The following is a 13,772-nucleotide window of genomic DNA, read 5'->3' as shown; positions in this document are numbered from 1 at the left end:
CAGGAATCAGAACATTTCTGAATTGTTCTCCCTGTTCTGCATGCCATCAGAAAATGTTAGGCCTGAGTAGATGCTGGGGACAGTTACATAAAATGAATGTGGCAGCAACAGATTCATGGGTAAGTTCAAAGCCTTTCTGGAATATGCAGATGCAGTATTTATTGTCAGATCAGGAAAAGAAACAGAGCCTAACTGTGTGTGAGAGGGAGAAAGCTGACAGTTTGGTGCCTGCTTTCCCTCATGGCAGCCCAACAGCAGGTTGACAGGCAGCAGAACAGCCTGGCAGCCTCAGGTACCTACCTCAGGTGTGTTATTATTGTCAACTGGCCCATTGAGGTCTGAACGCTGTTGCTTCCTGGGTTGCTCTAAACCATTGCACATCTGTAAAAAGAAAAAGAAAGGATTTAAAATCCTTTTATCTTCTGAAAAGCTTCAAAATAGAGATTTCAGTGGAAGTCCATGGCACAAAGGTAGTCAAAATTTTCACCTGATTAAATCACATTGAGAAAAATGTAATAAAAATTAATAAAATATTAGCATTTTAAACTGTATTTAGCATGTTCTCCATTATTTTACCATAGTCATTGATCATGAAGCTGTTCTGTGTAGTTATTTATATGTATTTATATGGAGTTAGTTCTGTGCAATCAATATTCATTACTGTTGCTGAAATACCATAATATGATATAATAGCTGGAATTTCCTATTGTAACATAGCAAATACGAGAGTCATAAAAATGTTGAGCTGTTTAATTGCAATAAAATATCTAATTATGTACATAATAAGACATTTCAATTATCATTAAGTAGCAATTAAGTAGACAAGGCAAACATTCAAGCAAGTTGTAACCAGGATTTTAGGAAAGGAAAGACTGTCTGAAATACACACACAGCACCAAGACTTGGGGACCCACTGACTATGTGGCTGCAGTAGTTAAGCAGCTTCCATAGCCTGATTATAAATGCTGTTCTGTTTGAGAGATGACAAATCTAATTGTATTGCATGGCTAAGCTAAGATGGAGCAATATGTGTTGATGTGCAGTGAAATATATTCATGAGGAAAACAAGTATCTAGAGGGTTTTAATAAAACAAGCATAATAATATATTAGTCCCTAAAATAGTAGGATTAGATCAAGTATGCTTTAAGCAGGGAAAATGACATGGCCACAATGAAGATACATTAAACAGTGATAGCAAATTATTAACTTCAGTATGTACAACAGAATGTTAAGTTTTAAAGCTTTGTCAGTTCTCATTACCACTTGACTGAACTGAAACTGCCCCTGCATATAAAGAAAGAATTGGTTGACTTGGTTTAGTAAGCATACCCTGGGTGCCATAAACATCATTGCAACTTGTCTCTGCCACAAATCTTACATGTTGATGGACTTAGGGCAGGAGATCATAATACCAGTCATGCTCTTTAGTAATAGCTGCATCTATAATTCCATACAGTCTTAATATAAAACATTACTAAACACTTGGATGACATTTCATTTTTTTTATACATAGCTGTCATTTACTGGAGTTCCTGTTTTCAGGATTTTAGGAATATAAACCAGCCTTGCTTGTTTATTGTTCCTAGTCATATATGTAGTACCTATGTGCCACATATATAGTATACAGGCTGTTTTTGTGTATTTGCTGGGTTCCAAAGAGAAGCCTGCAGAATACATGATGAGTTGGTATCAATCACATCATCTGTACAAGGAATATAATAAAAGTTTTTACTTACTATTTGGTGTCTGTACATTTAATGCCTTTCCCCCCACCTCTATGTTTCACCCGTGTGCTTAGGAACACAAGCCTAATTAAGCAGAATCTCAGGTACAAAGAATTCTTCCACTTCTTTCATGCACATCTGTGCACACGATATGTCCCACCTCTGGCTGATCTATTAACACTTCGTTCTTTAGAAGTGCTGTGGTGGGGAGGGTGTCACTAGGAGCACTTCCTCCAAACAAAGCTGAATGTAACATCACATTCTTGAGAATTACTCAGCTTTGGGATGTAGAACACCCTGGATGTCCCTTCATCAGCAGCCTGAGGTGCCAAGTAGTCAGTAAGTGGAGCTGTGCACTTTTCGTGCCCAGCACTGGCCAGCAAATACGTGGGTTGTTACACAGACCCTTTTAAAAACAAGAGTTGAGATATTCATGCTACAGAAATGTTTGCTAACATAGAGTCTCAGAGGGAAAGGGCAGAAAGATGTACAGGGAGAAGGGCTTCTCTTTCTTCCCATAAGACTTACAGTGTCAGAGGAGAGAACTATGCAAAGCAGGCAAGGCTGTATCTCCTGTACATAGTTACAAACCATCTAGTCTTGTACATATGGATGGATATGCTTCTAGACCAAGGATGCAGGGAATGTTTTGGAGCTTCTTTATGGAATCATTTTTAGAAAACATAAATTCTGGTATGTTGATTAATGCTCCCAGGTGATCTGACGAATGTCAAATAAAATATCCTACTTGATACTTGCTTTCATGTTTCCTGCAGAATTTACAGTTTATATTGTTGGGTGAAGTTGTACCATAACTGGAAGAATCACATTTGAAGGAAACGTAAAGTACTATAAACACCGTATTCTCTGACTTGCAGTTTAGAATAGAACCTAAAGCTAAACCTGAAACCTGGGATTGACTGCACACTAACACGGAGATCCAGGTTAAAAGTCTCTCATCCTAGGTTAAGATTGTGGTAAGAGGACAGATTCTGCAATGGAAAGATATAAAATATTGAAGTATTAAAGGTGTAGTGTTGCTAATACTTTTGTTGCTGAGCAAGTACTGAGGCAGTGTCCAGCACCATGTGAAGGAATGTGTGGCAGCTGAAAATGCCACCTCTAGGCTGAGAGGAAAGCCAGACTCTACTTACTTGAGGTCACTGAAGCATCTATGCACATCTTTCAGAAATAAGGCTGGAGCTCTGCCCATGACCTGTCCTGATGGCTAATTGCCAGGCCTGGGGTCACCTGGACCTTCCTCCTCCCACCAATCTGGCAGGGCCCCTCCCAGCCAACCTGGCCCTCTTTATAACCACCCCTTCCTGCAAAGCATCTCTTAGCTGGAGGTGAGGGCTGGTAATGGTTGAGTTCTGCTGCTTCACAACAGTACTAGTTGCTTACTCCAGTGTAAGCTGTTTAGCTCTTCAGGCAAAAGCTCAGCAATGTTTTCATCCTTGGAGTTGCCACCTGTGGTCCTCAATGCTGCTGTGGTGCTCAGTGCTGATGAAGGACTTCTCTGCCCGAGAATATTCTGCTGGAAACCAGGTTAGTCCCTTTCTTGATTTATTCAGAGGAATAATTTGTCTGAGAGAGGAATGTATGATTAGCTTTTTTAGAATTGTTAAACCTTTTTGTAGAGAGCTGGTAAGCAAGCACTGAGTGCAGCTCAAAGGCATTGCAAGGCTTTATGATTATGTTTAAACATTTGAATACTGAAGCTTATCATCCATACCTGCCAATGTCTTTCCTGGCAATGCTGTTCAAATATTATCAAATAATGTGTTCAGAAACCAGTGTACTTGTGGCTTGCGTATTTTGAAAGTCATCGTGAAGACTACTAAGCTTCTTGGAAAACACATGTTTTGTGGTAGAGTCCAACTTAAAAATGTTCCTTATGGTAGGTTCCAAGCAGTAAAAGCCGTCTCAGAAAAGAGATGTTTTGTGGTAGGTTGACTAGATTATTAAGTTGCACAAGTAAGCCAACAGTTCTGATTGACTTTGCAGCCCAAGTTTGTTTTTTCTCTTTAGAAAAAAGCTAAAGCAGATGGGTATTGCTATGTCTGTTGCTTAAGGACAAAACTTCAGTTTCTAGTTTTAACTTCTGTCATCTTCAGTTGGATTCTGAGGACAGTTTATCATTGGGCCACGTGGCCTCCTCACATATAAATACTGCTGTGTTTCTAGAAACACATCAAGGTGTATCTGAAAGACTTTTTTGAATCAACAGATTGTAACCTAGTAACAAGTCTATTGTGGCAGTACTATTTGTATTAAACTACACAAGTCAAGTTACTTATCTCACAGATGCTGTTGATGTGTTGTGGGAATGACTTGATGTGCCCCTGCTGAGCTGCTTCCTTAGTTACTGCATTGCCAGTAAGGTGCTCTTGTCAGCAGGAGCAATTTCCCCCAGCAGGATCCACTTGCACAGACAGAATCTGAACGAGGTAGTTAGTGACTAGCTGAAGGATTTCTGATTTTGATCACAGAGAAAAAGGCCAGACTTCACACTCTGTTTTCTCACAAAGATTCCATTACTTTTGTGCTAATTTAGAGGTGGTCCTAGCACATGTCACAAGTGAAGAGAAAAATGTTTGTAGAAGGGAGTTGTTCCAAGTAAGTCAGAGTACAGAACTGGCATTAGGAAAAGAGAAGGAATTGAAGCTTAAAGACCCAAGCATTCCACAGAAAAATTTCAATACTCTATCCAATTTCAATTAACATTTAAAAAATCACAATTTATTTTTATCATCTTAAGGAACTAAGAGAGGTTTTTGTTATCTCCTTTGCATATATTTTAAATTCAGCACCAGCCATTATAAGAGATTCAAAGAAATAGCTGTGTTGAATGGTGCATTTTTATGTAAGAGTAATTTGGAGTGCATGCTGCTTCCTGCTTTTAACTTCCCAGGGAAGACTCTGGCAATAATGCATCTTTAAGTAACAGGCATTGATTTTGCTGTCTCCTGGTGGTGGCAGTTTATTGCTAAAAAGCCATAACTCTGCCAATTAGGACAGAGAAACTGGTTGGTTGAGAATGTTTGGACTGTTTGGCACTTTTCAGTACTTACACTTGCTAAGTTTGGGAACTGTCAGTAATAGCTATTTAATATTTCTGCCCCACAGCTGCCTAGGACACATGGGGTAATGCAGCAAGCTTTTAAAATACTCTTTGTTTATACTCATTTGTGTTTTCCCCAAATTCTATCAAAGGCATCCCAGAATACTCAGATTGAATTCCACATTCCTAAGATACAGGTTGTCTAAAATGTCTGTCACCTTAGTTGTTTCTGACTGCTGTAAGTGTGAGATGTTTTAAGGACAAACAACTCCTGGATGTGGACTCTAGAGCTGAAGAGCACGGTGCTAATGGCAAGAGAAGGGGATAAACCTCAAATACTGAGCTCTACTAGTATAGGTAAACAAACCACAGTAGCAGCACTGATGTGTGCAAAGCTGTTAGAGAACAAACTGAGACAAAAAGGAAGACTCTGTAAAATTTTCTTTCACAAATTTGTTAGTGATGTTTTACCAATCCCTGTTCATACTGAAAAAGTGTGAGGGCTCAGCCTACCTGAAGGTTGTGAAATGAGATCAGCACTGCAGAAGCTCACGGGTCCCTACCAGGGGAGTTTGTATGAGCATGATTGGTTAGGTTCTCAAATATATACCACTGATAGGGAAGTATGATTGAGAAATGAGAAGCAACAGGATTCATGTGTTCATGACATCCACTGGCAGCATTGTTAATAAGTAGATCTTGCTCTAAGGTCCTCCTCCTTAATGGTGCTAACAGCAAATCCCAGTTTCTTCAAAAGGGTAGAGTGAAGGGTGTTGGTGCTGCTAAAAACTTGACCTTTTATTGTTGGTAAATAGATCTATTTGAATAGGGTAGGAGAGAATAAGTGGACTCAGGAGTCTGCAGCCTGAAATCCAAGTAGAAGAGACAGGAAGAACAAAAGGCTGATTAGGCAGTCAGTGCTCAAGTGCTGAGTCCCATAGTCATCTTTAGTCCCCACCCATCAGAAGTCAATGCCAGTATTTCATACAGGGATGACTCTAGTTGGGATGAAAAGAGTAAACTCTGCCATATATGAGGTTCCACAGAGAAGCAATTATGTAATTATGAGTTGCTTGTTAGTGTAAAAGGCATCTTCCGTGGGCATAATGTCAGCAGCAGGATGGGCCTGGGACTGCCCCATACCATACTGTTTTGAGGGACAGGAGCAGGACAGGTTATGTTGCAGTGACTGCTGGGGAGACAAGTTTTTTTTGTTGCTCAAACTTCAGTTTAGACCAGGCCCTTTTTTGTATTTGGTGCAGCACAAGCACTCATCTGCAACAGGAGATTACTGATATTTGGTCTAGTAAACCTGTTCCTAGGTTGATTATCAGTTTGCCAAATCAGTGATGTTCTAGTTGAACTTGAAGCTATGCAAATGTAATAGTATTCCAAAAAGGAAAAAAACTTCAAGTCAACAGCAAGTCCTTTTGCACAGAGGAACACACACCCATTTAAAATATCTGGTCATACTGAATCCTAGCATCAGTTGAATGAGCCATTTAGTTCTGCCTCCTTACTCCACCCAAAGATATAACTAAGTTAATTCATGTTTATTTTACAACAAAAACTGTGATATTTCAGAAGAATCACAACAATAGGATGTCGGACTATATTTGACTTCTCTGCATAATGGTGAAATATATAAAATGAAATTATAAGCAAAAAACCCCCCACATTTATTCATGTGTCAATACATTAACAATTGGCTCAGTCTGAGATGACTAAGATGTCAAATGGGGGTGGGGGAAACTCCTAGCTTGAGAAGCTATTACATTTGAGTTGTGTCATAAAATGCCCCAAATATTCAATTTCAACTTCAGAGATGTAATGCCTTTCTTAAACACTGTAAGCATTCAAAACCTGCAAGAAATAAAAGTTGTGCTAAGCAGTGGGTTAGAGCAGATCTACACTCTAAATGTATTCTGGGTTCCCCTCAGGCTTGTATAGTGCAAATCCTCTTCTGCACTTCCCTAGAGGTGTTTACAAACAAAGGCTCATACAAGCAAGCTCATATATCCCCAAAGTCTTCAACAGTGAGCATGTATATTTAAGACTGACCCACACTGAAAATAAAATGAGATGTTTACTTTGTTTTCCCACTTTCTGTAGATGATTGGAACTTTCTTAGAAGTGACTACTGTTCTCTAGTGATTAATTGCTGAAAGTACACACAGCAAGTGAACCACTTAAAACTGCATTTGTCCGCTGGTTATTTAACATTTGGCATGCAAGTCAATTGCTAGCATGTATCATGGGCTAAGAATTAATAACTATATGGTTTTAAAGGTATGTAAAAATGCATTGTGTATCAGTTACTGTCTCCTGACTTGAAATTGTATGCAGCAGTATTACCTCCTATGGGAGGGAGGAAAGGAGAGGAGCAGAAACATTTAAAAAGCTGAGGACAGCACAGTATGTGCATAAAAGCACAAAATGCACATTCCTGTTTGCTTATTGTTGTATCTTGGTTTAACTTGAAAGCATTTAAATCTACATTCATTAAAAGAACTGGGGCAAGAAAGTGTTCCATATGCAGTTAAGTGTGCTTCATCCCTCTCCCTGTGGCAGTTTGTGCCATGTGATGCACACTTACAATAACTGACATTTTTTAGCAAGATGACAAAAGATCTTCTGAGGAAACTCTCTGCAAACAGTAACTTTGGCATGCAAATCTACTGAAAATGGCCTTGGATTTTTCTCCTTTCACTACTGAGAACTTTAATTATTGTAATTAAAATAATGACTACCTCCGTTTCACAAATGAGACACAGGTTCATGTAGACAATACACTAATAAAAAATATTGTAACTAGACAATACACTAATTACATCCACTCCTTAGACATGTTATAGTAAATATTAAAAGAACTGAATGCCCCAGAAAAGGAGAAAATCTTCTGCACTTCATTTAAATTATTTTAGGTCAAATATTAATGTTAAAAGTCCAGCCACACCTCATGTTACGGACATTTAAGGACCTATTAATGGGTCCTTAATGGAAAAAAAAACGTTAGCTATTTTAATGCTGACCCCAGTTTTAATTTATCTAATGTCACTGCAGAATAAAAATAATATAAATAAACTTGGTTTTGCTCCATGCATTTGCGTTACCTTGTTTTATTTAGAATTCTCTTCTCTGCAAAACTTCCTGATTCTCTACCTAAATTGACTACATTAGCACCTTCTTCTAAATATACAATGAGATTACCCAGCTGTGAATGCAACACAGTAAAAAAATAAAAATGTTGCTCTCTAATTCAGTTTGGAATAAATAATTTACATAATATTTGCATAATGCTTCTGGCAGTCTGGTTAAACAGAGACCCTCATACCTGCTCTTGTGGCCACTTCTGTCTGTCCTCTGGAGTTCTTGACTTGGCTTTAAAGCCTCTAGGCACCTCTCCACTGAGCTTAGAGGCAGATGGGATGTTCAGTGACTTTGGCCTCCCCTCATGCCTGTTAGTGTTGTGAACAGCTTCGCCCTTTGAACAAGTCTCTTTATAGTCATGTGCCATGTTTTCAGTCCCAGTGTGCTCTGGACTCATTTCTGTCGTACTATTAATACTGCTCATGCTCATACTCATTTTGATTTCTGCTACAATCTGGTCAATGTCCTCTTCCTGCTCTTCCAGCTCTGCATCCTCTTTTCTAGAATGGTACGGTGATATTCCCTGTGAGTTTCCATTAGCCTCTGCTGGGTAATAGTCCGGATAGCCACCTTCACTTGGACAATACTGTATGTTTTCTTCTTGGTCTTGAATCTCCAAAGATGACACTTCATCCTCCAAAATCTGAACACCATTATCTTGACCTTCCTGCCACTCTTGCCTGTCCATCACCTCATTTTCATCTTGGTGCTGAATTTTACCTTCAGCCCATTCTTCTACAGCTTCCTGACATTCATCTGTTTCAACATGGTGCTCCTCATGGGGAGCATACTCCTCCCCATTGCAGTCCATTCCTTCCAGGTAACTGTCATCCTCTGGACAGTATCTAATGTAGTATGTGATCCCCTCCTCTTCCTCTGGCAAGCCTTCATCATAGTCCTCCTCCTCAGATGTGTTATTCACATAGTCAGAGCTGGAGTCACCATCTCCACTATGATCATTGCACTCGTGTTCCAGAGGTGTAGGACTGCCTTGCCTGACAGTTGCTAGTTCTGCCTCCTTTGCTGCATAATCTTCAATAGGAAGGTCACTTTCTTCATTTTCAGGCTCCCTGATGTGAGCTGAAGTAGGACAAGCTCTAACTCTGTGATCCAGCATGCTGGCTGTGGTGCTTTGACGTTTCCTGTTTGCCATAGCCACCTCCTTATATGACAATCATTTCTAAGCAATTACTGTAGGGAAGATGGAAAAACACATTCAGGAAAAGGTCATCAGTAGAGAACAGTGATGTTAACAGGAAAAGAACCTGATAGATTTATCTGGCAAAAAGGATGTTTTTGTAGATTCACAGACAACTAAATTTTAAATGCTCATGTTATGGAACCAAAAATCAAAGTAATAACTTGGACACTGAAAGGAACAGATAGAGAAGGTTCTATATTTATGCTAAATGCATTCTAGTGTAGGATCTCCTCTGTCAGTTTGACAGAGAATTAATCCTGAACCTTGAAATTAGTTTTCAATTTCTTCTTCTTGCCAGGAAGAGGTCATGCTTTGATTGCTATGCAGCAAACAGGAGCTCTTTTCCAGCTTAGGCATTTTTCTAATGTGCACTGAAAGCACACATTTAGAATCTGACCTGCTCTTACCAAAACTAAAGGAAAACAATTCCATCTACTTGGCAGTCACAGAGGACACTAAAGGATAATTCAGTGTATTTAAAAATTTATTTAAAAAAATATATCGCTCACTGGCTTATTAGCTCTTACTAGCTGGGTGCCAGTAAGTATCTCCCATTGTTAAACCAAATATTGGTTTTAGAATAGAATAGACTATTTCAGTTGGAAAGGATCTATAATGACCATCTAGTCCAACTGCCTGACCAATTCAGGGCTGACCAACTTACAGCATGTTATTAGTGGCATTGTTAAACACCCACAGGCTTGGAGCATTATCCACCTTTCTAGGAAGCCTGTTCCAGTGTTTGACCACCCTCTCAGTAAAGAAATACTTTATGTCCAGTCAAAACCTCACCTGGTACAGCTTTGAACCATTCTTGTATATCTGATCACTGGATGCCAGGGAGAGTTCAGCATCTCCCTCTCCCCATCACCTCCTCAGGAAGCTGTGGAGAGCAACAAGGTTGCCCCTCAGCCTCCTTTTCTCCAAACCAGACAAGCCTGAAGCCCTCAGCCACTCCTTATAGGACATCCCTTCCAGCCCTCTCACCAGCTTTGCTGCCCTCCTCTGGACACACACAAAGACCTTTGCATCCCTCTTAAACTCTGGGGCCCAGAACTGCACACAGGTGAGGCCACACCAAGGCTAAACTCTGAGGGATAATCACCTCTCTTGACCAGCTGGTTATACCATGTTGGAAGCACCCCAGGATGCAGTTTGGCCCCTTGGCTGCCAGGGCACATGGCTGACTCATTGATTCTGCTGCCAAACAGCACTCCCAGGTCCCTTTCTGCAGGGCTGATCTTCAGCCACTCCTCTCCCAATTTATACTTGTGTCCAGTGTCACTCAGTCCCACGTGCAGAATCTGGCATTTACACATGTTACATTTCATCCCATTAATCACAGCTCAATGCTCCAATCTATCTAGATCCTTCTGCAAGATTGTTCATCAAGCAATCTAACCTGTATGCCAGGAAAAAGACACATTTACCACAAAAGCTCAGTAATTCTTCCCACTAAATTGTGCTACTTTAAATTACATATTTTCGTCTGAATACTGGATTCTAAATAATTAAGCAGAGATTATATTAGCTGTCTCAAAAACAGACAAAATAATGAAAATAGCTAATTCTAGGGAGGCTTGACAACCATGATCTGCTGTGTGTGAGCTGCATGAGGGAAACAATGCATCTTCAGTACATATGTTTCTCCATGTATTTCATTGTTGTATGTTTGATAAGCCTGGCCTGTGCAGTTACTTAACTGGGGTGAACTGAGCTCAGAGACAGGCTTCTGAAATGCTCCACACAACTGCACACTTTACTATATGCATGTGACAAAGGCACGCCAGCCAGCCACAGGATTGTTTTGGCATAACCAGTTTCCTAAGTCTTGTGTGCACACAGAGCAATGGAGCTCACACCAGCATGGAGCTAAAGGATTAGAGGAGCTATACAGAGATGAATTTTCTAGGCATTAAGAATTTAGCAAAAATATCCTGTCACTGTAACCTAAAAGCTCACAGACATCTCTGCAGAATTTCTAATACCACAAGGAAAAGCCTAAACCTTAGTTTGTGATAAATCCAGGAATCTGATGCATCTGTGGATCAGTGCAATGGCACCACATGGCAAATCTAAGCTCTCCCTGAAACAGGTATTCTAGATTCTGGGATACAAAGTGGAGACACATGTTACATGAGAAGACATGAAAGAAACCCAGTATGTGAAGCTCTTTGGAGCTATTATACTTGAGTTTGACAGAAAGCTGCGAGGTAAATCATGTATCTGAAGTTTTTAATGAGAAAATCAGTGAAGACAAGACTTCCCTGGTGATTGTTTGCACCTTCTCACTATTAGAAGAACTAGCAGACTTAAGACTTCCTCACTATCTGTACGCCTGCTATGATCCCTTTAATAAACTAGCTATCAGCTCTTACTTTGGAGTCAGTTAGAAGGAATTTGGAACACCAAGCCATCTATCCACCACTAGTATTCCCTCTGATTTACTGAGCTCTACTTACTGCAAACTAAGAATGTGTCTATTCTCTGAATGCAATATAAACAAAGCTTATTTACATAGCATTAAAGGAGCAATCTAGTTGCAACACTGCTCTGCACAGGCTGTGAAAAACTGCCCACAAGCAAGAAAAATAACTTGTATAACCAGATCAGGAATGGTTAAGCACAGTACACAAAGATGTCTAAAACAAGACTGAGTGCTGCAGAAAAGATTTTTCGAATGGCAATGTGAGATAGAACTATAGATATCTCATCTGTCTTAACTTAGTTATTTCTTGTCAAAACCACAGCAAATTATCTCTTGGGGAAAGAACTGTTCTCATCTGCAGTGGCCTCAGTTGTCTACTAGTCATTGGAAATCTTTTCCATGTTACTTATTTACAGTGCAGTAAACCCCACACACAAGCCACCAGTGTGGCTGCAGATAAGCATAAAGCATGTAACACAAGCACAGGTTGAAACCTGTGACTCAGATTTTCCTAAAGCATATGGAGATGAGAACCCTTTTTTTAGCCAGACTGTAATGGAGTTTTTCCACCCACATCTAAGAATTTGTTTAGTATTCAGGCCCTTCAACTGCCTTACATGGTATCAATGCAGTTGATATCCTTTTATAAATTGCAGTATTTGAATGTACATAGATCTTACCTGCAGGAAGACCCACTGCATGCTGGACACTGTGTAGCAGTGCATGTCCCAGGAAGCCATTCCTACCTCCTCTGAAAGCCAAAAGCCACTGACTAGACAGGGCATGAGATTGGAATGGGAGGGATGGCTGATTGTGGAGCTACAACAGCTGAGGGGAGATGGCCTGGTGGGGGGCTCTGAGAGCTCTAAGAAAATGGTTTTCAGCTGGGCAGCATAAGTGACAGCAGCTGCAGTTCTCCCCCAGCAGGGCCCTGTGAAAGTGCAGCATATGTGCTATGGGAGGGAGTGTGAAGGAAGAACTTCAAATAAACAGTGGCAGACTGGAAGCTTTTTAGAGCACAGGAGAGAAGAAACAGAGAAAAAGAATGCCTCTCAAGCAGGTCTAGCACTGACACACAAAGGAAACTGGTTTTCAGTTAATTCAGTTTGGGGCCATGACTAAAGACAGGGCTTTACCCCTGTGCACTAAATGGAGGCACATTTTGCACTGGAGGCAAAATAAGCCTGCTTTTTCAGGCAGGGCTGATCTTAACGCTATGGAAACTGAAGTTACAAAGCAATGTCTGCACAACAACTACAATTCTAGTTGGCCTCCTGACCTTTGCCATCTTCTCAGTCCAGGTGCTATTTTTAGGAAATCGAGTATTGATCACATTAAAATGAAAAGGCAGAATTTATTATTCTTAGCATCTTATACCATTTTAACTATGAAATGTAACTTTTACAACTGCTGACACATCTGCATTACTAAACCGTTTTCAAACAAGTATAAGAATTGCTCTTTAGGTAGCTGCACACACTCTTCTGTCAAGAAAACAAACAGCTGTATTTTAACTCATATTAGAACAGCCAAGGCCAGCCTAGTTTCCTTACATTGTTTCAAAATACCTCTCGAGCTTCCTAGAAAAATACCTAGTCTTACAGTAGGCTTAGCATAACCTGAATCTTTTAAAACCTAGAGTTGTTCTCATCTTTTTTCCAAGTTTTCTCATGTCACACAGTGAGGTTGCTATTTCCTGATGGCCACAGGCCCAAACTCTTCAGTCTTCTCACCTACAGAGATGTTAGTTTATCTATGTGGAGGACAACTGACTGAACCCAATGTGTTAAGATTTTAAAATAATAAAAACAAGACTTGAATGGTGTTTGAGAAATGCAAGGGATACCAAACTTTTATGATGGGTTCTGCCATTCAGTCTACTGTGCAGGAGCCTTCTGAGTCACCTACTGGAGGGATTAATGCTTTTCCTGATTTTGTTGAGAAATTTATGGTGTTATAAGGTTACATAGCTACTAATATTCACATATCAGTTACTGACATTGCTCTTGAAATTGGAGAAAATACTAGATTCTATCTAACACTATTCCAATGTCCTCTGAAGTAAAGACAGGAGTAATGATTTGCTGGATCTAGAGGCACTGTATGAATCAAGGCTTCTACTAAGTCAACAGGTCATTTCCTCTGCTTGGTGTAGGACTTTCTTCTAATTCTGGTATCTCAGCTCCCTCTTTGGTAGTGGAAAG

General features: G+C 40.0%; 1 protein-coding gene across 5 annotated transcripts in view; it reads right to left on the bottom strand.

Annotated features, from left to right (window-relative positions):
• The window catches only part of APBA2 (amyloid beta precursor protein binding family A member 2), an 89,187-nt gene that overhangs the window by 30,288 nt on the left and 45,127 nt on the right, over positions 1-13,772 (bottom strand). For 4 of the 5 annotated variants that reach the window (XM_051628189.1, XM_051628191.1, XM_051628188.1 and 1 more), the window contains 2 exons: positions 8,124-9,130; positions 301-381 (listed from right to left, as the gene is read on the bottom strand). In XM_051628189.1, coding sequence (XP_051484149.1) covers positions 301-381; positions 8,124-9,092 — 1,050 coding nt within the window. In that variant the 5' untranslated portion in view covers positions 9,093-9,130. The remainder of the gene's footprint in view (positions 1-300; positions 382-8,123; positions 9,131-13,772) is intronic. The other variant, XM_051628192.1, reaches the window with a different exon arrangement.

Source organism: Apus apus, chromosome 10 (assembly GCF_020740795.1).
Source record: "Apus apus isolate bApuApu2 chromosome 10, bApuApu2.pri.cur, whole genome shotgun sequence".
NCBI lineage: Eukaryota > Metazoa > Chordata > Aves > Apodiformes > Apodidae > Apus > Apus apus.
The sequence above is the reverse complement of the archived record's forward strand: the minus strand, read 5'-3'. Positions and strand labels throughout refer to the sequence as shown.